At 40.1% G+C, this 24,616-nt stretch overlaps 2 protein-coding genes and 1 non-coding gene across 10 annotated transcripts in view; 1 reads left to right on the forward strand and 2 right to left on the reverse strand.

Moving 5' to 3' along the window:
* Positions 1–1,870: 1,870 nt before the first annotated feature.
* On the reverse strand, positions 1,871–13,093 carry LOC134650820 (another transcription unit protein). The gene is made up of 10 exons (XM_063506130.1): positions 12,948–13,093; positions 12,254–12,350; positions 11,039–11,662; positions 10,376–10,659; positions 9,824–10,013; positions 8,610–8,819; positions 7,872–8,034; positions 6,494–6,709; positions 4,877–5,039; positions 1,871–2,076 (listed from the first exon to the last, which is right to left on the reverse strand). The coding sequence occupies exons 1-10, from the start codon at positions 12,976–12,978 to the stop codon at positions 1,871–1,873; spliced, it is 2,184 nt and encodes a 727-aa protein (XP_063362200.1). The 5' UTR covers positions 12,979–13,093.
* Positions 13,094–18,554: 5,461 nt separating this feature from the next.
* Positions 18,555–18,658, reverse strand: LOC134654976 (U6 spliceosomal RNA). The gene has a single exon (XR_010097397.1). It is a non-coding gene; the product is annotated as a U6 spliceosomal RNA (small nuclear RNA).
* Positions 18,659–23,732: 5,074 nt separating this feature from the next.
* LOC134660614 (tight junction protein ZO-3-like) overlaps positions 23,733–24,616 on the forward strand; it is a 140,012-nt gene continuing 139,128 nt past the window's right edge. For all 8 annotated transcript variants that reach the window (XR_010097910.1, XM_063516416.1, XM_063516484.1 and 5 more), the window contains exon 1: positions 23,733–24,039. Coding sequence is in view for 7 of the 8 variants with exons in the window: in XM_063516416.1 (XP_063372486.1) it covers positions 23,748–24,039 (292 nt within the window). In the remaining variant the exon portion in view is untranslated. The remainder of the gene's footprint in view (positions 24,040–24,616) is intronic.

The raw sequence follows: 24,616 nt of genomic DNA on the forward strand, positions 1-24,616 counted from the left end.
TCGCAAATATATAGCATGTTATGTTTTTACCATAGCAGGGAATATTAGAATGCGGAAAATCATATTTTGCAAGTGTAAATATGCGTAATAAATTAATTAAAAATAATCAAAAGTATTTAAAATAATGCCCAGTATCACGTGACTGCAAACGCCAATCGGAGCGCGTGACGTAATCACAGTGGAATCACCAAAGACAAGTTATAAAAGCGGCCAAGTGCGAGTCGGACTCGCCCATGAAGGGTTCCGTATTTAGGCGATTTATGACGTATAAAAAAAAACTACTTACTAGATCTCGTTCAAACCAATTTTCGGTGGAAGTTTACATGGTAATGTACATCATATTTTTTTTTTAGTTTTATCATTCTCTTATTTTAGAAGTTACAGGGGGGGGGACACACATTTTACCACTTTGGAAGTGTCTCTCGCGCAAACTATTCAGTTTAGAAAAAAATGATATTAGAAACCTCAATATCATTTTTGAAGACCTATCCATAGACACCCCACACGTATGGGTTTGATGAAAAAAAAATTTTTGAGTTTCAGTTCGAAGTATGGGGAACCCCAAAAATTTATTGTTTTTTTTCTATTTTTGTGTGAAAATCTTAATGCGGTTCACAGAATACATCTACTTACCAAGTTTCAACAGTATAGTTCTTATAGTTTCGGAGAAAAGTGGCTGTGACATACGGACGGACAGACAGACGGACAGACAGACATGACGAATCTATAAGGGTTCCGTTTTTTGCCATTTGGCTACGGAACCCTAAAAACCTGCCTAAGTGTCTACAGATTATCGTACCGAAACGCGATCTTGGTGCGGTGCGGCGCACGAATCGATAGTGTGTAAGGTGGTGCGTTAAGGACGCAGCTATAAGTTAGAGCGAGAAAGAAGGTCGCTGTCCGATGCGGTAGTATGTTAAGGCTTTAAAAAAATTGTCAGTTGCCATATAAAGAATTTAAAAAAATGACTGACAGCAGTTTGTTTAAAACGCCGTTACGTCATCAAGGTCACGTGACAGTTTGGAGCGTTTAGGCGCGAAATTTAAACACGAAACTTATTATACATGTTTTTTTATTCAAAATTAATGAATATTTTTTTTTAATATTTTTTTTGTAATTATTACGTGTCTATCTACAAAATGAAACCAGTTCCAAAAATTGTCAACATCCCTATTGGAGTAATTATTTTCTATTTTCTTAAATATGTAGTTTTGTCTGTTCTTTTTTTACTGTGATAGGGTCACTAATCATGGACAAGGTTTGTAATTAAAAAATATTAGTCGAATGTCACTATAGTTATGTATAATTAAATATTTACATGTTTACATTTAAAGTTGTTTGTCAATTGGACATAATTAACTTATAATATGTTTAAGGACCACACTGATTTAATATAGAGAAACCATTGCAATTTGCAAAACGTCTCATAGACTTCAAACTTCCAATCAAATTTTCAGCTCAAACAAGCTTAACTGGATGTTCTGATAAGAACACCGTAAACATTCTAAAGGTTCCGTCACACAGGCGCGTTTTCCAGGCGTGGCGTGAGCGGGGCGTGAACGTTTTATACGTGATAGCGGCGCGCCCAGCTTACGCCTCGCTCGGAAAACGCGCCTGTGTGACGAAGCCTTAAGGCCTGAGTGGACGCTCGAGTTGGGCGTGCAGCGGGGCGGAGCGTGCGGCGTGCATGTTAAACAAATGCAAGCGTATAGGAGCGGTCTTAGTGTACGCTGCTCAAATCACTTGCGAGCCCGACGCCACGCTGCACGCCCCGCTGAACGCTCAGCTTCGAGCGTCTACTCAGGCCTTACACTTAAGTAAAAAATAATACAAAGTTTGACGATCATAACCGTGTCCTCTCAACGATCCCCTATTCGTCCCCGCTCCCACTCCCGCTGCCGCTGCGGCTCCCGCTGGCGCTGCGGCTGCCGCTGCGCGCGCTGGCGGCGGGCGCGGCGTCGCTGCCCGACGACTCGGAGTCCTGCAGCGCCTTGGCGCGGTCCAGGCGCCGCGCGCGCCGCGTCTCCACGTCCGACCCGTCAGACTCGCTCGAGTATATCGCTGCTCCCGCCGTCGCTATCAATTCAAACCAGCAGTTGTAAACAAAACTGCGGGCACATCTGAAGTGTCATTCAATAGAACTTGCAAACTATGTAAACAAAAGTTACTAGTAATTTGACATTCAGTGTCAATTTTAGTATGGCGGTTTGTTTACATAGTTAGCGAGTTCTATTGAATGACACTTTAGGCGGTTTTTTAATACGTCGGGATAGCCATTTTACAACAATAGTTTTACATACGAATGCATTTTCGATTGAAAAATAATGAATGCTAAAAGAAAAGTATAAAGTTCAAAAGAATCTTTGAAATGCTCAACACGGATTTACATTGGAAAATGATGCGGACTTTTATGACCGTAATAAATTGCTGAAGAGCTGAAATTGTCAGAGTCCCGTCGTACCTCTAATATTTACAACGGACGCAAGTGTATTATGGGCTCGGAGCTATACTTTCTCAAGTAAGTAGCATATTGTCTTGTACTCATTCTCGATGGCTTCCAGACGGATGCCATCGCCATCAGATATCGGAGCGGCCAACACGTTCACAAATATCTGAACACGCCTCTATTGTCAAGGCATAAGAGTGCGTGTTCAGATATTTTTGAGCACCTCGGCCGCTCCGATATATCTGATGGCGATTGTACTTAGAACCAACGCAAGTGTATATCAAATCTGTCAGCTCAACAAGTGTCTCAAGGTTCTATAACGTAGCATACCTTTCTGCCCCTGCTTGTACTTGTTCTTGATGGCCTGCAGGCTGACGGCGCCCTCGAGTAGCGCTAGTACTTAGAACCGACGCAAGTAGGTATATCACATCTGACAGTTCAACAAGTGTCTGAGCAAGGTTCTATAATGTAGCATACCTAGATAGGTATGCTACATTATAGAACCTTGCTCAGACACTTGTTGAACTGCAGGGACAGATGTCCCTGCTTGTACTTGTTATTAATAGCCTGCAGGCTGACGGCGCCCTCGAGTAGCGCTAGTACTTAGAACCGACGCAAGTAGGTGGGTATATCACATCTGATAGTTGAACAAGTGTCTCAAGGTTCTATAATGTAGCATACCTTTCTGTCCCTGCTTGCTGCTTGTACTTGTTCTTGATAGCCTGCAGGCTGACGCCGCCCTCGATTACTGCTAAAGTCTCATTCAATAGAACTTGCTAACTATGTAAACAAAAGTTACTAATAGTATTTGACATTCAGTGTCAATTTTAGTATGGCGGTTTGTTTACATAGTTAGCAAGTTCTATTGAATGACACTTTAGTACTTAGAACCGACGCAAGTGTATATCACATCTGTCAGTTCAACAAGTGTCTCAAGGTTCTATAATGTAGCATACCTTTCTGCCCCTGCTTGTACTTGTTCTTGATGGCCTGCAGGCTGACGCCGCCCTCGAGTACCGCTAGTACTTAGAACCGACGCAAGTAGGTAGGTACGAGTATATCACATCTATCAGCTTAACAACAAGTGTCTCAAGGTTCTATAATGTAGCATACCTTTCTTTCCCTGCATGTACTTGTTCTTGATAGCCTGCAGGCTGACGCCGCCCTCGAGTACCGCTAGTACTTAGATCCGACGCAAGTGTATCACAGCTGTTAGCTCAACAATAAGTTTCTCAAGGTTCTATAATGTAGCATACCTTTCTGCCCCTGCTTGTACTTGTTCTTGATAGCTTGATAGATAAATTGACACATTCAGTGTCAATTTTAGTATGGCGGTTTGTTTACATAGTTAGCAAGTTCTATTGAATGACACTTTAGTACTTAGAACCGACACAAGTAGGTAGGTACGAGTATATCACATCTATCAGCTTAACAACAAGTGTCTCAAGGTTCTATAATGTAGCATACCTTTCTGCCCCTGCTTGTACTTGTTCTTGATAGCCTGCAGGCTGACGCCGCCTCGAGTACCGCTAGTACTTAGATCCGACGCAAGTGTATCACAGCTGTTAGCTCAACAACAAGTTTCGCAAGTAGGTAGGTATATCACATCTGTCAGCTCAACAAGTGTCTCAAGGTTCTATAATGTAGCATACCTTTCTGTCCCTGCTTGTACTTGTTCTTAATAGCCTGCAGGCTGACGCCGCCCTCGAGTACCGCTAGTACTTAGAACCGACGCAAGTAGGTATATCACATCTGTCAGCTCAAAAAGTTTCTCACGGTTCTATAATGTAGCATACCTTTCTGTCCCTGCTTGCTGCTTGTACTTGTTCTTGATAGCCTGCAGGCTGACGCCGCCCTCGATTACTGCTAAAGTGTCATTCAATAGAACTTGCTAACTATGTAAACAAAAGTTACTAGTAATTTGACATTCAGTGTCAATTTTAGTATGGCGGTTTGTTTACATAGTTAGCAAGTTCTATTGAATGACACTTTAGTACTTAGAACCGACGCAAGTGTATATCACATCTGACAGTTGAACAAGTGTCTCAAGGTTCTATAATGTAGCATACCTTTCTGTCCCTGCTTGTACTTGTTCTTGATGGCCTGCAGGCTGACGCCGCCCTCGAGTACCGCTAGTACTTAGATCCGACGCAAGTGTATCACAGCTGTTAGCTCAACAAGTTTCGCAAGTAGGTAGGTATATCACATCTGTCAGCTCAACAAGTTTCTCAAGGTTCTATAATGTAGCATACCTTTCTGCCCCTGCTTGTACTTGTTCTTGATGGCCTGCAGGCTGACGCCGCCTCGAGTACCGCTAGTACTTAGAACCGACGCAAGTAGGTATATCACATCTGTCAGCTCAACAAGTTTCTGAAGGTTCTATAATGTAGCATACCAACAAGTGTCTCAAGGTTCTATAATGTAGCATACCTTTCTGCCCCTGCTTGTACTTGTTCTTGATGGCCTGCAGGCTGACGCCGCCCTCGTCGTCGGAGTCGTCGCGCCGCGCCGCCGCGGCGCCGGCGCCGGCGCGCCGCTTGGGCCGCGCCGACGGCCGCGAGCGCATGGCCGCGCGCAGCTCCATCTCCTCTTTCTGTACGCAATGTTCACGAGTTAAAGTTACCATAGGGCAGCGGTTCTCAATCTTTTTAGGGTTCCGTACCCAAAGGGTAAAAACGGGACCCTATTACTAAGACTCCGCTGTCCGTCCGTCCGTCCGTCTGTCACCAGGCTGTATCTCATGAACCGTGATAGCTAGACAGTTGAAATTTTCACAGATGATGTATTTCTGTTGCCGCTATAACAACAAATACTAAAAACAGAATAAAATAAAGATTTAAGTGGGGCTCCCATACAACAAACGTGATTTTTGACCGAAGTTAAGCAACGTCGGGCGGGGTCAGTACTTGGATGGGTGACCGTTTTTTTGCTTGTTTTGCTCTATTTTTTGTTGATGTTGCGGAACCCTCCGTGCGCGAGTCCGACTCGCACTTGGCCGGTTTTTTTTTGACGGAACCCTTTTGGAAAGTGAAATACTTGATGGAACCCTACAATACGGTGGCGGCATAGTAAAATTTTTCGAGGCGACTAAAGCATAGTGTTCTAAATTCTTGCGGAACCCCTGCAGGGGTGTCGCGGAACCCTAGGGTTTTGCGGAACACACTTAGAGTATGGCTGCCATAGGGTAAAGAAGAAACGGTTTCCAGATAGATGTTCGTACACTGACGCACCTGTTGCTATCTCTATAGGGAATATTACGAATATTACGATCTCCATAGCGAAACTCTGCGTAGAGGGCGCCACTCCCACAATAAGTCACAATCTAAGGGTCTACCGAGAACGAGAGAGTCGAAATTTTGTTATCTAACCTCTCTATTACTCTTGCATATTCGAGCGATAAAGAGGCAGATATAAGGCAGAGAGCTGAGTTTCGATTTCGTTTCCTGGTAGGCCCTTTGTAAACAAACCGCCTTGATGTATCAATGTCATAGGTATTTGACTGTCTGTGAAAACTTGTCAAAAACAGTTTAAGGTACAGTATGTATAAGTTACTCTATGGTTAACTAAAGGCGCTAGTGCTGCATTCTGGCGGCAAAACATTGCAGTAATACTCCCTATTGCACGCACATAATTATTTTTTACGAAAATCTACATATATGGAAAGCGTCTCTGCTTTATTAGACTGATTAATCAAATCAGTTTCTTTTTCAAAATTATGAATTTTTCAAAATTATTAATGTGGAAATTTTGGAATCTATCAGCGGAGGACGGGAACAGAGTGAGAGAGAGAGATTATAAACCACTGACAATCCAATCTCTAGACTGAGCTTAGGCCAATTCTTTTATGAAACCGATGCTGCCAAAAATACGAGGGTGCGGGGGGACGAGGTGAGCGAATCCCGTGCCGTGATTGGTCCGTTCAAAGACACGGACCAATCACGGCACGGGATTGACTCGAAGATGGAGTAACGCTACCGTATGTGTGGCAGAGGGGGTAGCGCGACTATGCTATGTCTAGAGGTTGGATTGTCTGTGTTATAAACTCACCTTAAGTTGATACTTCCTATCGGCGTCAGGGTCGGCGCCGACCTGCGACAGGATCTTGATGGAGCTGGTCTTGGTGGAGCGGTCCGCCAAAGACAGCGTCATCTTCCTGTGTGTGAAGGACTCTGTGGAGTGCGGACGGAAGGACAGCTTCGTGCGGAACACCGCCTGACCTTGCAGACCTGTGCCTTGGCGGACGAAGAGATGGTTGTGGTCGCCCTGAAATCAAAAGATACATTGAAACATTACATTATGGTTGACTGGTAGAGAATACCTTTTGGCTTTAAGTCCGCATTTGTATACAGGGTGCTTCCTGTAACAGGAGCAATCAATTAAACTAAAGGCTGTACTCCTCAAACTGACCAACATTTGTTCAGCAACTTTTAAAAATTATGGATTCTTTAGACTTCCTCTTTTTCATACAAAATAAATATTGCCTTCAATGTACGCTGACATCAGTGTGTTTGACGTTGCTTGTCACGCTTTAAACTTAACAAAATTTGCAATACATTGCGTCTTAGAATAAACTTTAAAGTGTAATAAAAATCAAAACATGAGTTATTTTCAAAAGTTGCTGAACAAATGCTGGTCAGTTTGAGAAGTCCAGCCTACGGTTTAATTTATTGCTCCTGTTACGGAAGCACCCTGTATAAATGTATATCCTTGTGCAATAAAGTTTAAATAAATAAATAAATAAACATTACACTTGGTAGCCAAGCCTAACTTTTTTATGGAGGCCACGAGTAGCTGTCTTGACGACACTATATCTTTAATCAGTCACGACTAATGTTAAGCACCTATAAACAGCATGTCATCGTCATACCAATGGTCACTGACACTGCAAATAAATAAATAAATATTAAAGGACATTCTTACACAGATTGCCTAAGTCCCACAATAAGCTCAAGAAGGCTTGTGTTGTGGCAAATATCGCTACAATACAAATATTAATCTATCTCTAACCACTTTTACCCTGTACACTCTGACAACTTTCAACAAATTTTCATTCCACATGTTGGAGGCGTACACATTCAACTTTTATACTGATGACTTCTGCCTTGGTGTTACTACATTTGGTACGGTCTACATCTGGGGACCACTACTCAAAAAATTAAACTCGTAGCGCGAGAGAAAATGCTGTAAAATTAGTAATACCCATAGGAGCTTATCTGTCAGGGGCCCGTTTCTCAAAAGCTTGTAACTTGTAATACAAGCGGACGTCACTTTTGGACAGCTTTTGTTAGAAAGGGACTTCCACTTGTATTACAAGTTACAAGCTTTTGAGAAACGGGGCCCCAGGTCGTACATAGTGCGTTAATTTCCCTTCAAGGCAATAAATAATTTGTACTTGTAAAACAAGCTATAAAAAGGAGTATCTTACATGCAACGGTTGTTTGTACACGTCAAATATCTCAGCGCCGAGATGCAGGGACATGCTCCCGTCAGACCATTTGACCATGCGCGCGTTCGACTCCTTGATGGCATTTCCTTCCTTGTCGAAGTTGGTGCGCCAGCGCATTGTGTTCTCCACCTTCAGTTTCAGTCTGCAATATAACAATGTAGCTTTAAGAAGTCGTAGATGATTTATATAGGTTTTTAATTTAACTTATGAAATGATAGACTTAAACGTTTAATTTCATGGCTTCGAAATTTCTAAGGCCAGCCTCGAAAACCTAGAAATCGACTCTTACCTCGATTTGTTACAAATTCAAATGCTAAAAATTGTGTCATGAAAAATACGTTTGTCTCATCAATTTCATCCTCATAGGACAATAGGGGGCCAGATCGTAAGGTCGTATTGCCATCGATAAGAAACGGGGCAGATTCTCGGGGTATTTCTTGTCATGGTCCAGACCTTGACCAATCGTGACCAGACCATTGCTCAGGCAATCAAATCTTGACCAAAGATTTCCTTGGGCCACATCAGACCTCGAGTCTAACATCTGACTATAAGACCTGGTCTTGACTGATAAGAAATTTGTTAACTGTATGAAGTGCAGCTCCTTGCCAAGCTCGGTTCAGAACTCGGACCACAATTTCGCCTAGAGATTTCTTCAGGTCATATCAGACCAAAGATCTGACTAGATGAAACCGAATAATAATGTCAATAATGTCTTACCTGTATCGACCTTCCTCATCCAGCGTCTCTTCCTCATCAATCTCATCTTCATAAGTCGCTGGGTCATAAGGCCTGGTCTCCACCGACAAGAAATTGGGCAGTTTCACGAAGTGCAGCTCCTTGCCGAGCTCGGTCCAGATCTTGGGCATGTCCACGTCTATGCGTGTCTCGGGGATCTCCACTTCTTCCTCCTCTTCGGGTTTGTCGCGGCCCTGTGTTGGAAATTGGGGGGTTTAAAAGATGTTAACTGAAGTAGGATATATTTGTGATCTTTGGCTTCCACATTGGAATGATCAAATAACGATATGTAAAATTATAATGTTTACGTCTAATCGAGTCTACGAGCATTATATAACTCTGCGCCCGTCATCCTACTTGCCACGGCTGCCGCTACGTGACCTTGACCTCCATCGCGACTTTGATTAGCCAGAGATCTTGTCACCTGATACGTCACTAGTCATATATCTTCGACTAACATCCCCGCTTCTACGAGCATCATCGTCTCTGCTCTCATCATCGGACCTGCCGCGGCTTCCGCTGCGCGACCTTGACCGTGACCGCGACCTTGACCTCGAACGGGACCGCCAGGAGGCTTTGTAATCTCATACTTCAAGTCATAATTAGGACTAACCTCATCCCCGCTTCTACAGGCATTATCGTCTCTGCGCTCATCGTCCGACCTGCCGCGGCTTCCGCTGCGCGACCTTGACCGTGACCGCGACCTTGACCTCGAACGGGACCGCCCGGAGGCTTTGTAATCTCATACTTTAAGTCATAACTAAGGACTAACCTCATCCCCGCTTCTACGAGCATCAACTCTGCGATCATCATCAGACCTGCCGCGGCTACCACTGCGCGACCTTGACCTTGACCGGGACCGCCCGGAGGCTTTGTCATCTCACACTTCAAGTCATAACTAGAACTAACCTCATCTCCACTTCTACGAGCATCATCATCTCTGCGCTCATCGTCCGACCTGCCGCGGCTACCACTGCGTGACCTTGACCGCGACCGCGACCTTGAGCTCGAACGGGACCGCCCGGAGGCTTTGTAATCTCATACTTCAAGTCATTACTAGGACTAACCTCATCCCCGCTTCTACGAGCATCAACTCTGCGGTCATCATCAGACCTGCCGCGGCTACCACTGCGCGACCTTGACCTTAACCGGGACCGCCCGGAGGCTTTGTAATCTCATACTTCAAGTCATAACTAGGACTAACCTCATCTCCACTTCTACGAGCATCATCATCTCTGCGCTCATCGTCCGACCTGCCGCGGCTACCGCTGCGCGACCTTGACCGTGACCGCGACCTTGACCTCGAACGGGACCGCCCGGAGGCCTTGTCGGCTTCATCTTCTGTACTGATGTCGGAGGCGTCGCCGAATAAGGCGTCAGCAGTTACTGTAACAGGTTTTGAGAAAGGTATTAGTGAGTAAACTAAAGCTTTTAAAAGTCAATCTTTCTGGCATTTATTGCAACCACATTGCAACCGACCTACAGGGTCTTGCTTTGAATTGGGGTTTTCACTAGACCGCCGTAGGCTAAGAACGCACTGCGAATAATTTCGTGAGGTTTTAGAACTGCAAAAAGTGTAACGTACGGTATGCTTTATAAGCGCACGCAACCTCACTCAACTACCAGGGGCATACCTACTAATGAATGTCTTACAATTAGCCAACCATAAAACATCCTCCAAGCTTTTAGTTTGTTTTAGTAGTAAGTTTTTCTTTTTTTTTCATCGCTTCGGTGGAAAGGAACCTTACCAGTGTCAGTCTTTTCTTTGTCCACGTTATCATCATCGTCCGAATCCACCAGTTTCTTGGCCTTCCGTTTGGGCTTCCCACTAGTATCAGACCCACTATCAGAGCCTTTACGTTTCGGTACGCTCTTGTCCCCGTCGCTGTCTGAGTCGGATATCACGGCGCGTTTCTTCTTTTCTGCTGCAGCATTAGTTTCTGATGCATTAGAACTTTTAGAACGCGACCGAGAACGGCTTTTCGACTTGGATTTACTTCTGGACTTTGATCTGGACTGTCTTGAACCTGACCTGTAACATAACCATTTATTTAAAATACTGTCATGATTTACTAGAAAAGAAAATTATTTGATAAAAAGAAGCAGACATGCAGCATGCATGCATAGCAAACTTGTTTTAGTAAGTAGTAAAGCATGTAAACAAAGAGGAAAGAATGGAGACATTCGCACGCTTCTGATAAGCTTCAGTAGCTCAGTTGGAGCGATTATTATTTATTTATTTATTATTTATTAACCAACTTTACATTGACAGTTAAACATAACATGCAAGTTATGGGATTGGACTGGTGTACCGAAAAGTCGCAAGTTCGAGTCTTGCCCGAAGCGGTGAATTGTTCCATTTAACTTTAAAATAAAATAAAAATTGTATAACAAATCAAAAGGAATTTTACCTGGACCTACTTTTGGCCTTAGCCTGTTCATCATCTATCATGAGATTCGGCGAATTAGATCTGCTGTCCTGCACGTCCTGTCTCTCCACAGGACTCTTAGATCTCGAGGACGCACTACCAGACCTAGACTTCGACTTCCTACTCTTCGGACTCGCGCTCACCGACTTAGACCGCGACCGACTTTTCGCCTTCGGACTTTGAGACCGCGACTTTGACGAGTGCGACCGGGTTTTCGGACTCTGGGATCTGGACTTTGGACTCTGGGACCGGGACTTGGGGCTGGCGGATCCTGATTTGGGACTTTGGGACCGGGATTTGGGAGACTGTGCGCCAGATTTCGGACTGGCCGAGCGGGATTTCGCGCTGCCTGAACGAGATCTGGCGCTGCCTGAGCCTGACCTATGAGAACCACTTCTAGACCTTGACTTAGACTTGCTTCGGCCTTTAGCGCTTCCAGATGATGAAGCTGATTTGTTGCTCTGAGCTGAGCCGGAGCGAGATCTGTTAGAAGCGGCAGGGGAGTTGGATTTGCTTCGGGATGCGTTGGAGGATTTTCTGGAGGCAGCAGAGTGGTGGGACTGTGGGGAGCCACTTCCTGATTTAGCTGGACTGTGGGAGCCAGATCTGAAAATATATAATAAAATAATATTTAACCCATTTTCACATGTGAAATAACAAAACTACTTGTGACATTCAGTCTTTTCATATTAATGATTTTTACTCCTTGCTTGACCCTGTTTAAGTCAAGAGTTTAGAAGCCTACTAGATAATGTTGCAAACTACACCAAACTTAATTATTATAGCTTCCATAATAAATGGTACAAACAAGTTATGGGTGTTTTTTGGTGCCAGAAAATATCACGAGGTAACCTGCATATATATGCAAAATAGCATTTCCCTTTAAATAAATACTAATTAGAACTAATGTCAATACTCTTATTACATATACACTAAGTAACTATTATTTAGTATACCTATGGAATATTAACTTATGTAAATAGACATCTTACTTCTATTATAAAAGTTTTTTATTCTATAAGTGACACATTTTATAAAGTAACTAGTCTCAACTTTTTTACACAAAGGTGCCTATCAAGCTTTCTGCTTTGGATTATCATGGATAGCCTTTGCATTAGGAAAACCTGGAGCGGGGGTCAAAGCCCCTTTCTTGCTGGCTTAGATAATATAGTAAATGAAAAATCCTATCATAGTGACCTAGATCGGCTGCCCTCCTTGCCGGATGGAGCCGGGCTAGGGCTCTTCTTGCTACTCGCGCTGGACCCACTGTCTGACTCAGACCCAGAATCTGTGTCTGAAACAAATTGTATCACTATTAGGTTACCTTGTTTTATTTATTTATTTAAACTTTATTGCAAAAAATATATACAACAATGTACAAATGGCAGACTTAATGCCAAATGGCATTCTCTACCAGTCAACCATAGGGCCAAACAGAGATACCTACACCTGCAATAGGTGCAGAGAGAGAAAACATATTGAGTGAATTAAAAATTGTTATTGTTATTTCTTGTATACTTACGTATCCTGAGGTTTCTAGAAAATCGTGACAAAAAACTAAAAATCCTGACATGTCTGGGGAAATCCTGGGGGTGTGGTAGCTCAAGTCAGGTTCTTTACTTGTAAAACTTGGAAACCTAAATTAATGACATATTGGATATAAAAATATAAACTGACGAGACGAGCTGTCAGATTGTATTCTTGTTTTAGTTTAACGAAACGAAACACACACAAGGCTTAGACTTTATACAATCTTTAACTTTGTAAACCATGTCTTAGTGTACAGTTCAATATTAAAACAAACACTAAAATACCGTATAATCGGCTAAACATTGAACATTTTTGAATCGGCCATAGAAAGTTAATTTTATGTAAAGCTGTAGCTACTTACCCTCCGAAACGTTCTGCGCTATTGGTGCCATTGTTATGTGTTTCAATAAAACACTATTTTAGTAGCAAGGATGATAAGAAAATCACCATTCAATAGAAACCGTACATAAACACAATCTCAAACGGATTAATATTTTTGAGGTTATAAGTAAACGTCAAGTGTCAAGTGTGACGCTTATTTGACGCGTATGAAACACGTTCACATAGATGCTAATAACGCTGCTTTTTTTGAATGTAAAGACGACTACTCCACGTGAAACACGGATGTAACACGTAATGATTGGGTCTTAATTCGAGGTTTGACAGATTACAGTCATTATTGCAACATAATTATAACGGCTTTACTTTTATATACATAAATTTATTTTGAAGTTCAACTGGGTAGTGCTTAAGTCAAGTCTGGGAATATTTATAGGCCCATATTTATTTATGTACAAAGGACTTAAGGCCATAACTGCCATAAGGCATTCTCTACCAGTCATCCTTTACTGAAACGACGCTACTTTTTAACTTTTTTTGCATTAGGCAAGTTAGGTACTTCTTTCACCATTATCTAAGTCTAAGCTTTCTTCACATTGATATAAAAGGTCTACATAGGTGTTATTAAATTTGTGTATATAATTGTTGTTAGTATAATAGGTATTTATAAAACCTACAGAATTTAGGTTTTCAAAGATAATGGAACGTACCCACCTATCAACCTGCTATTTATGTTATGTACAGTTTTAATTTAATAGTGAAACAAAAGGCGAATATACCACATAAAAGTAAATCGGTAAAGATATTAGGGGTACATTAGCCAACACTGTTTCCATATATTTTCAAATTTTATTTTGTCCGCCTTAATTAAATTTTGCACCCTGCCGGAACTTTATTTATTTAAATTCTCATTTAATTGATTTTGAGCCTTATGAAAAGTCGTATAGAGTAGTAAATAAAATTTTACATCTGACTTAATGACATCTGGTTTTATTCGGTTTAACTTTAGAAAACGCGTATCTCGACAAAGCCATAATGTAGAAAATTGTCAACAACCAAATGAATTATTAGAATTTAAATACGTCACGTGTGACATGAACAGACAAGGAAAGCAAGATTAAATGACAGCGTTTTACACAAAAATAAAACGCTAATTAAATAACTTACCATATTCGGAACCTAAAGTAATATATTGAGAGTGGCAACACTGTAGTTAGTCGTATTGTCCTTTTCTAGCATATACGTCCATCTCTCTCCCACACCCCCACCACTTCAGGCAGTTGCGTTTGACAATTTTGACAGTTAGAAACAAACGCAAATTACCTCATTGTCTCAAAATTATACATATTTACACCAGGCAGGATTAAAACTTTAGGTTCCGAATATGGTAAGTTATTTAATTAGCGTTTTATTTTTGTGTAAAACGCTGTCATTAAACAACTGTACCGATATTCGGAACCTAAAGTAATATATTGAGACGTGTTTGTTATCGCCTGGTGGTGGGAAGACGCCAAGCCAATGTGATTATACATGTACTTACATATTATGTATATGTAATATTATTATATTAGGAGTGTTTAATTAATTAATTAATTATGTAGTACACCCTTTATTTTAATACATGTGAGGAGAGAGGTATTTAGTAAAGCATACAATTTTATATACCATTATATTATGATACTAACTTTCCATTTTATATACGTATTTAATGTAGGTACTTATAAATTTTCAACGAAAATAAGTGAGTCACCACAAGGGTGCTATAGTACTTAATTATATGTATGTGAGACTATGTAAAAGAAGATAAGTCAGTCTACTCTTCAGGGAGCATACAACATCTGTGATATGGAGTGATGTAATTAAAATATGAAAAGATAAAAATCATAAAGTACTCGAGTAGTTTTTATTTATAACTCCCAATTATTGACAAATTTGATAATAATTATCTAGTAAGGTAAGCAGTTGCAGGATATAACAAGGACAAGACCTTTCTTATTTCTAGAATCCCTCAGGATTAAGTAGACGAATATTTTAAATATTCGTTATATCACTATCACTACCCACAAAGTTAATATTGGGTAGGTACTTAATAAAATATCATAGGGAATACTTTTAATGATTTTACTGAATTCTTTTAATGACTGTGAGCCAGTGTGAGCTATTTATTTGGTTATAGCTATAAAATGCATTTAATCGTTTGTACGCTTTACTAACGCGAACGCGAGCTAATGGACCTAAACAAACCTTACTTAAAATTGTGAAGGTTACTTTGAGAGCTTAAGCCATATCATAATACTCATGTGGGCACTAGTTACGACGCTTTTTGGTGCTCTTGACGTTCAAATGGTAAATGTAGAATTGCCACAGAGCTTTATCAATGATATTTGTATAGGTGCAGCTCATTCTGCTTATGTTCATGTTTAGCTATCATCAAGTGACCTTAATTGTACTCATTATTGTCTATATATGCAGTATGAGTAGTTTACCTTATCTGGTGCCTACTAGTAGACATAAACTTGATTGTTTCTGAACGCTAAAGTGGCTTAATTTATGTAAACCATTCATAGACATAGCTTAATTCTGAATATTCAGTCTTCTCTTTCCAGATTAAGAATAAGGTACTTAATTCGAAACCTTAGCTCATCGCATATGTGTTTTTAACCAAAATGAAAATTTGTGTTTATTTTGTGATTTTACATTATTTGCAATAACTGTGCGGAACCATGGGGTCCCCGACCTTTTGCCGGGCACCCGTGGGCCCAAAGCCAACAGCGCAGATGCCGTTTAAGAGGAACCTCTATTTTATCCAATGCTAGGGTCAACACTTTGTCGAATATATTTGATATTTATGTATATTTATCCTCCTTATGACCTAAGGGTAGGTAATTGTAACTTTTTGATATCAAATATACGCAGAATAGTCAATTATTTTGTATTCTGAAGTGCATATAATATTACTGGATTTGGGCCAGTGTGCTTTTGTATACTATATCTCTGGCCTACTATATAGGCTAGTCTATTAACATCCCGCCTCCTGGAAGGCAGTATACAGACTTCTTAGATATATTCACGGTAGTGCTAAGAGTGTGGACCTGGTTTTCCGACACTTGACTGCATGAGATTATTTTTTCAGGTCTCGAGCAAGAAGGGTGCCTAGATAGGTTGAGGTCCTCAACTTGTGGATTTGGTAGGAGCAAGACACAGACGGGGTGTAAATTAGTTAATCCACCATGTTTCAAGAGATTCATGTGCATTCATGCCTTCAGGTTACACTGTAGAGACAGACTAACACTTTGGCAGAGTTTTGCTAACATATAATAAATGATTGCATTTGTTTGGGTGTACAATTACATGTTCCACACCAAAAACATAATTATTTATATATTTCAATGATGAAAGGTTTGCGTTTCAAAATAGCTTCGCCTTTTCGCAAGGCGTGCTCCTGTTCCCCTATTTTATTGTGCAAAGCGAACAGTATCACAATGCTATAATTTTGTATAAATTGAGAACTAGAGGGTCATGCCCTAGACGTGACCGCCCAGAAACTGTGCTAGAACCGTTCGTACAAACCATTCAGTCACTATTTTTAAAAACCTTTTGTAGTGGGTACATTCCACGGTCTTAAATTTATTAAACGTGTAGTATCAAACTATGACAAGTCATGATAAGTGAAATAAGTGACAACAGTATCTGGTCCGTGCATAGAAGCACTTGCCCTTGAGGTTAGGGCATGGGTAGTTTATTATAAACTTAATCCGTGCATAGGAGCACTTACGATACAGGTGGTTTAAAACTTCCAGGGTCACAATACAGACACAAGGGTGTAAAATACATAATTCATAAACGCCCGTTAGGCCAGTTTTGTATATTTTATTTCAAACATGCTTGTGCAGCACCGCCAGCACATGATAATTTTCCTAATATACCATGGCAGTCAGGGATATAATAATTATGTAAAAAGGTAGGTAACCTTGGTCATGTCGTGTACATAGGTAGGTACTCGTAAACATGTTAACTGAAAGACAAGTGCTCTCCAGCCAAATATAATTTATGCAACTGTGAGCTGCTCTTACATTAGGATCATATGTATTTATTTCTAGTCTGTCATATTGTAGCAGGCCTAGACTTCAAAGGTTTGTAGATGTTTATAGGGCCGTTAAACGGACCCTTTGTACACCTTGAGCAGGCTGTTTGTTTCACACCATGGGTAATATATATTGTAAACATAGCTTATTTCAGAATGGAATCGTAAGCTCTGTCGTGTCGTGAGCTTACCGAGCCTGATTTAATTAGAGTCCACAGATTGTATGGACCTTGGAGGATTGACCACTCCTTATTCTAATTATCAATATTCTGCCTGGGCTTATAGTCGCAATTAGGTGACTAAATCTCTTAGTATTATCTATGCCACCCAAGTTATGAGGCTTAGCGTCTCCAGACCACAATTTTATATTAGGGTGCAAAGATTTTTTCCATCTTTAAAATAAAAATGAGTCGAGATAGGCCTGGAATCTTAGGTTTTTATTTTACCTATTATAATTTTAGAAATGTTATGTAAATGGAAAGCAGTTTTCGCTTTTACCACAGTTAATTAGCCCAATTTCGGGTTTAGCCAATAGGGTGTTCGGGACCCTTGAAATAGATTGGTAAACAAAAATGAAAACTCTAATAACGAAGCCTTGCCTATTTCGACTGATTTTTACCCAAAACATTATTTTAAACCATTTTTACATTCTCTAAAAAGAGATATTTACAACTTAATCTTTGTAATATTTTTGTGATTGTGGTCTACTCGCACGCCTGTGTTATGACCATATCATTTATATTTCTGTGAATATGTCTGACGTGCCTTGCGCAGGCTTACATAGGTTATAATATCATCATCAATAACTTGACGTTAGTTTGTGAACGAATCAAAGATTCTTTTGGCACACCTTACGCAGGTGTAAACATGGCAGCCTTGCGCAGGTTTAGATAGGTACATAATATATTGGTTTCATCACAAATAACTTGACGTTAGTTTGTGAACGAATAAAAGATTCTCTTAGGCGCACCTTAGCAGGTGGAACCATAACAAACGTAAGTTTAAGAATAAGTATCATTCAAATCAAATACCCTGAGTTTATGGGTAATATTCCCTAAGTTGCGGGTTCCTTGCTCGACAAGGTGAAAGGCTTTACGCCGGCTTTAACAGGCACTTTTAGAAAGTGTCATTCACGGTGACGCGCAGATTTGCCAAAACTAAACTTTAACTCTACAGTTAACTAATATAATTTGACAATATGAACCAAACCATGCGTCTTCGTCAATGAATCAATCTAAAGATTCCCGTATCGTTAATGCCCTTCCATGTCACAGGCTTCCGATTTTATTTGAAACGTTTAATTTAAGTGTACTATTTATGTAGGTAGGTAAGTAGGCTTAAGAATTGACCCTCTTGTATGTAGTTACGTATAGAATTAATAATCAAGTTATTCAAATTCAAAATAACACAAGCACATATAGCACCTACATGCAAGAGTTCTTTTCCTTAACCTTTAAAGCTGTAAGTACCTGCTAAGTTATATATTTAAGTAGGTACCTACCTACATAAATCAAAGATCTAGTTGGAGAGATATAAGTTGATAGATACAGAGTGAAATACTTCACGAATTCGCATGTCATTCTTGCGCAGAGCCATGCTAATCTCTCTCTATGTCTAGTCAGATTTAAGTTTATGTACTGCCGAAGTACTCACTTTCCACAAAAATAAATGCAATGTTTGCGATGTAGGTTTGTTCGTTACCTTGTGTCCCTTAGAGCGGAAATATCGTCGACTCCTATTCGGGTACACGTTATTTATCAGCAAGTTTATTACCAAAAAATTAATTTTGCAATATTATATTAACCCGGAACGGGATAAAAAGATAAATTGCTGATAGATACTTGGACAGATAAAAAACCTACACGTCTATAAGCTTCTACCTTAATACGTAGGTTCTACATAACACGTATTAACTATCCGATCCATTCGTATTCGAAAACACAAATCACTTGAAAGGGTATACCTCCACACATCACCATTTAAGTATTATATAATTTCAACCGTTATTATACACACACAAAGATTTAAACTAACAAGACTCGGAAGAGACTTAATAAAATTAAATTATTATGGTGACACGTGCACGCTTTACCAGCTCGATGTGTTTTCTACCATGTGTTTTAGTATTTTCATTGGCATAGCCACGGTGCGCGCAGGCAGCCTTTGAAAACACTTGCACATCACTATTCCGGATCATTTTTATTTGCTAGATAGTTTAACGGACAACTAAATTTAAATATTTATTTCGAACGGCAAAAGCCGTTAGAAACTGTTTTTCAATATAGTCAGCTAAACTGGGGTACAAATTCAAAAACTCACCAGCAGTTTAGCTTCACGACCTTCCAGATGGAAAAACAGCAAGCCAATGAGGTAATTTGCGTTTGTTTCTAACTGTCAAAATTGTCAAACGCAACTGCCTGAAGTGGTGGGGGTGTGGGAGAGAGATGGACGTATATGCTAGAAAAGGACAATACGACTAACTACAGTGTTGCCACTCTCAATATATTACTTTAGGTTCCGAATATCGGTACAGTTGTTTAATGTATTGTTTCTCTTTCTTCTTTCAATGGAACGCTTTTCCTAAGAGGCCACTAAACTCAAAACGCTATCTTAAAAAAAACTTGATGGGGCAGTGACCTGTCCCAGTAAAGTGAGGTAGTGTGCGTGAAGTGCGCTTGTGTGTGAAATGGGGTAAATTGACAGAATCTGAAAATTTACCCACCTCTATAATATAATAATGTAAACAAACTACATACTCGATATTAAACTTTCGTGAGACATATTTTAAACTGTTTATAATTGTTAATAGCGACTAAAAATTCAAGTGAGTGAAACCGTTGTCGTATAAAAAGTTTAAACTACATACTAGTAGGTAAAAGTAAACTAAATGCGATAACTAGTATAGGGTAATTGTGTCAGATACCGTCCAATTATAGGAGATGTCTACTTTGAAATGCTAAAAAAAAATATTTAAGTAGTCTTACTTAAATGTGCTATATTTGTTTGTATTGCTCATATTGTCTATTTTAGGTTAATATTACGTGACCTTAAATAATATTTACGGTTTATTTTATAAAAAATATATTTTGAAAAAGTAGGGTTATTTCAGTTTCCGTCCGCCTGTGAGCTACTTTTCGTCCACGTATGAGTCAGTTTTCGTCCACTGTATGAAAAACTGTAGGGTGCATTATTGCATTGAAAATCAATTATACCTATCTTTATTTTTTGTTTTTATGTTATATAGATAATTCTTAGTTAGTTACTAGCTTCTGCCCGTGACTTCGACCGCGTAGAATGGTTATTTTCGTGATAAATATTTATATATATTTCCTTCCTCAGGACTCAGACCGACAAACAGTGTTACATTCGCATTTATAATATATAATATCAATATAATAAGGAATCATTTATTTTTAAGCTATGTACGTTACTAGTACCGACTTAGTTTTGTTTTGCATATGCGACAAAAAAATCGCAGCGATTTTAAAATTGTGATTTGTCACATTTTTCCGCGACTGCTCGCGACGCCATTGTCACAAAGTGAATTGCAGCATACGGAGTTGTATGGCCCCGCGCGCACTGCGATAATAAAATCGCACCCCGGACCTCAGTCGGCATTTCGCTCTCCAAGAGTCAACATATCGGAACCTGCTTCTCCAATGGAGTCACAAGATGAGACGCTAGATGTTGACCGTTTAATTATAGAAATAGAAGGAGATCACCTTTGTGGTATAAATACTCAGTCATACAGCGATTGCATATTGTTTCACGCCTGGCGACTGGTACGAAATCCATGTCGAGAATGAACAAATCGTCGACTTTTCATCGCAGTGCGCGCAGTGAATTTTCTGCGATAAATTACAGCGCGATTCTAAAATCGTCTCGCAAAAATTAAAATCGTGGTGCGCGCTTGGCCTTACAGACGCCCGGACCGTGACTTTGCGGTCCGGCGCACGTTCGATCGTGTGTAAGGTGATCCGCCGTATGTACGTCCATTAAAGCCGTGTAACAGACAACCGCACCCATGAGTGAGAGCGAGAAAGAGATGGCTTTTAAGGACGCAGTTTTATAAAGCCCCACATTCACACTCCTACCGTGTAGGCCGCCTCGTAGTCCGCCTCGTTGGGTAGGATTGTGTATGGGGGTTGTGGACTACGAGCCGTCCTACAAACGGCTAAACGGTAGGACGGCTCGTAGTCTACAACCCCCATACACAATCCTACCCAACGAGGCGGACTACGAGGCGGCCTACAAGGTAGGAGTGTGAATGCGAGGCTTAAGTGAGAGCGAAAAACAGATACTTATTAAACCAGCATCCACACGGCCTGGTACAGCTATCAGTTCATGCTGTAGGATATAGAGCGAGATAGGGAGACAATTATATGTCTCATTCTTGCAGGACTATTTTGTAACATCGTGTAAATACTGCTTAATAATCATAGACATTTCAATTATTTTAAAGCCCGCTCCACACTCGTGCGCGAGATATTAAGGAGGGAAAATCGTAAGATTTGACATTTTTTATATTAAGATTCGAGTAATGCTTGATGCTTAAATAATTAATTGCCTATTTTAACTTATTTCCTCGCATATTTGGGGCAAACCACTATGCTCCGGTGGGAATAGCAATTCGTGGAATCGTCTCATTGTCGGACTCAGTTCAATTCTTTCATTTCGTCGAACAAAATCGAAACTCATCCACGAATTGCTATTTTCGCCCTCAGTAATCATGTAATAATAAATCTCGTCTACACCACTCATAGTACATGGACGGAAACTGAAACAATATTTAAAGCTATTTTTAGTTTTCGACCACGTATTTTAAACATGATTTTAATCAAGCAACACTGACAAAATCGTGGACGAAAACTAAAATGTATAATCTTATAAGCAAGAAACATCATTTTAAGAGAAAATATGTAGTAGTTTATAAGTCTTTTGAAGTAAAACGATCATAACAAATACTCACCTAGCTGTTCCAGTTACCGTCCGTGTGGTCGGAAACAGGGATGTTGCGGATGCCGATTTTTTGACATCCGCGGATGCGGATGCGGATGCGGATTTTTAAAGGCTCACATCCGCGGATGCGGATGCGGATGCGGATGTCAAGATAGTACCATAAAAAACGTCAAATATTACATTTTAGTAAATTGTGTTTCAAAAAACCCGCCAAGTGCGAGTCGGACTCGCGTTCCAAGGGTTCCGTACATTAAGTCCCACTCACGCTTGACTGCTCATTTCTAATAGGGTTTTTTGGTTAATGACTAAATTACCTAGCAGTCTAGCACTTACGCCGATGCTAAGACGTTCCTGTACCGACCTGTTCCACATCCGCATCCGCATTAAATCCGCATCGATTTTATGCGGATGCGGATGCGGATGCGGATGTTGAAAATAATGCGGAAGTTCCGCGGTTGCGGATGCGGATGCGGATATTCGCAACATCCCTGGTCGGAAACTAAATATTTTTCAAAATTAGTATGTCAGTACTCGTCCACTAAATTTATCAAAGATTATTATGAAAAAACTATAAAAAACACTTAAAATTGCGTTTACTATACTTTTAAGTTGCAGTATGTGCCAATAACGTAACTTAAACTAGTTAAATTAATTAATAAACTTACCGTGAACATTTGCCGCCAACACTTTTTTTTTTCTTGCAAAATGACGTTTTCAAGCTCTGGATGCAATGCCGCCACTTACATAATTTTTTTTAAAGCCGCTATTTGTCAAATAACACTTTTATTTTGGTAAAAATATTGCTTAGACATTATGGATTGCAACAAATCCAAACATGTGTGAGAAGGCTTGTTTATATTCAAATTTTCCGCAATTCTTTGTAGCAACTCCGCCAAGTGGACGGAAACAGGCACTGGACGGCAAACAGACACAATTACCCTATATATATATATATATGCGGTATAGGTACTAGAGATGCCACGGATATTCGGCAACTATTCGGTATTCGGTCTATTCGGCCTCTTTGCCGAATATTCGGTATTCGGCCGAATGTTGCCTACTATTCGGCCGAATACCGAATATCTGTTACGTCTACCTAAAAAGAAAAATACCAGAAATTAGATACCTATATTTAATATTTAAAATGTATTATTAGAAAGTTGTTAAATAGGAAGACCCTTTTTTAAGCATTTGTTAATTATGAAATATTTTATTTTTATCATGGGTCTGATTTGATTGACTCTAACCACATTCATTAGTTAAGTACATAATTATGTTATGTTTTACAAAAAATATATCTTAGCAAACGCTGTGCTTTGTTGGCGAACAGTTTTCATAATAATTGTGACTCACAATGTTCGCATCTCATGCCGAATATTCGGTATTCGGCCGAGAGAGTGGCCGAATATTCGGTATTCGGTATTCGGCCAAAACCACTATTCGGGGCATTTCTAATAGGTACCGTACCTAACCAAAGTTTCTAAGTAAACTGGGTACCCACATACCCAGTACCCATATCATCTAGTCTTGGGTAAAGATCTTAAGATCATCTATAACACGACTTTATCGCCGCCAGGCCGGTGCCATTAGACCCAGAGCATGCGTGGAGCCCAAAGCACATTGTGTCGAAACAAGGGTCGAGCTTGATAGTTGATACTTGATAGCTACGTGACCCGTCTATAGTGAACATAGCCGCGCACGCTTGCATCTGTTCCCACTTTGAATGGGCCGACTCAATGGCAACCTTTTTTTCTTCACCGTCTGTTTGTTAGTTGAACGATGGCAGCGGTCGGCGACGTATGTGCCGGTCTCATACGACACAAAGTAACTTTACTGCGAGAGTTATGCGACACGAATATCTTAGATGTACTTGTTAAAAAAGGAATTTTCAGTTTGAGTGACCATGAGTTGATAACCGGTGCCTCGGACATCGATAAGTGTAATTATTTCGTGGAAGTTGTTAGTAAACAAAGTGGTGCAAAGTTAAATGAGTTGTGTTCGGTGCTTGAGCGGGAATGCCCGAAGTTGTCGAAGGAGCTTATGAATGACAGACACAGATTTATAGTTAACGGTAAGTATGTTAAAGTAACTGTCTTAATCTTGATTTTAAGGAGACAGCGACGGGGTTAAGGGAAGTTACTGGCATATGCCGGCCGGCATTACATTAAAATAATATTTAAAAATTTAAACAACTACTAATAATAAACTTATTGTAAAAGAAACGTCAATGTAGTTTAAATCAAGATGATGGATATGGACACAAAACGAAGTCCTTTCTAGTAAATAAATATCTGCACCTAGACACCTACCCACCTAAGTTAAATTTAAAAGCCTGCTCCTGCTGCTGCTGCAGGCTCAGATCCAAGATATCTTAATTATCACACCGACTAATATGACAACTACTCTAATTGTTTGTCCCTAAATTTACCGTTGCTTTAGATTTTTTGTTGTTTTAACTTACCGGTAGATAAACCTAAGATTTACCTTAGTCTAATAATTAGTAGGTAGCATTAACTGGTAAAATGTTATTACTATAACCCGGAAATAATGTATCATTTTAAAATGAAACCACTTTTGATGCCACTAATTGTATTGAATCACGAAAGGTCTACGGTATGAATTTGATTGAAAAATTGCATGGCTACAGT

The sequence above is a fragment of the Cydia amplana genome, chromosome 1 (assembly GCF_948474715.1).
Source record: "Cydia amplana chromosome 1, ilCydAmpl1.1, whole genome shotgun sequence".
Taxonomy (NCBI): domain Eukaryota; kingdom Metazoa; phylum Arthropoda; class Insecta; order Lepidoptera; family Tortricidae; genus Cydia; species Cydia amplana.

Excerpts from the sequence above, each read along its gene's own strand:
- LOC134650820 (XM_063506130.1), bottom strand. The coding sequence starts at position 12,978 with ATGGCACCAATAGCGCAGAACGTTTCGGAGG. Across the intron at positions 6,710-7,871 it reads TGTACAAACAACCGTTGCAT|GGCGACCACAACCATCTCTT; the intron begins GTAAGATACTCC and ends TTTTGATTTCAG. Across the intron at positions 2,077-4,876 it reads GTACAAGCAGGGGCAGAAAG|CGACGGCGGGAGCAGCGATA; the intron begins GTATGCTACATT and ends TTGAATTGATAG.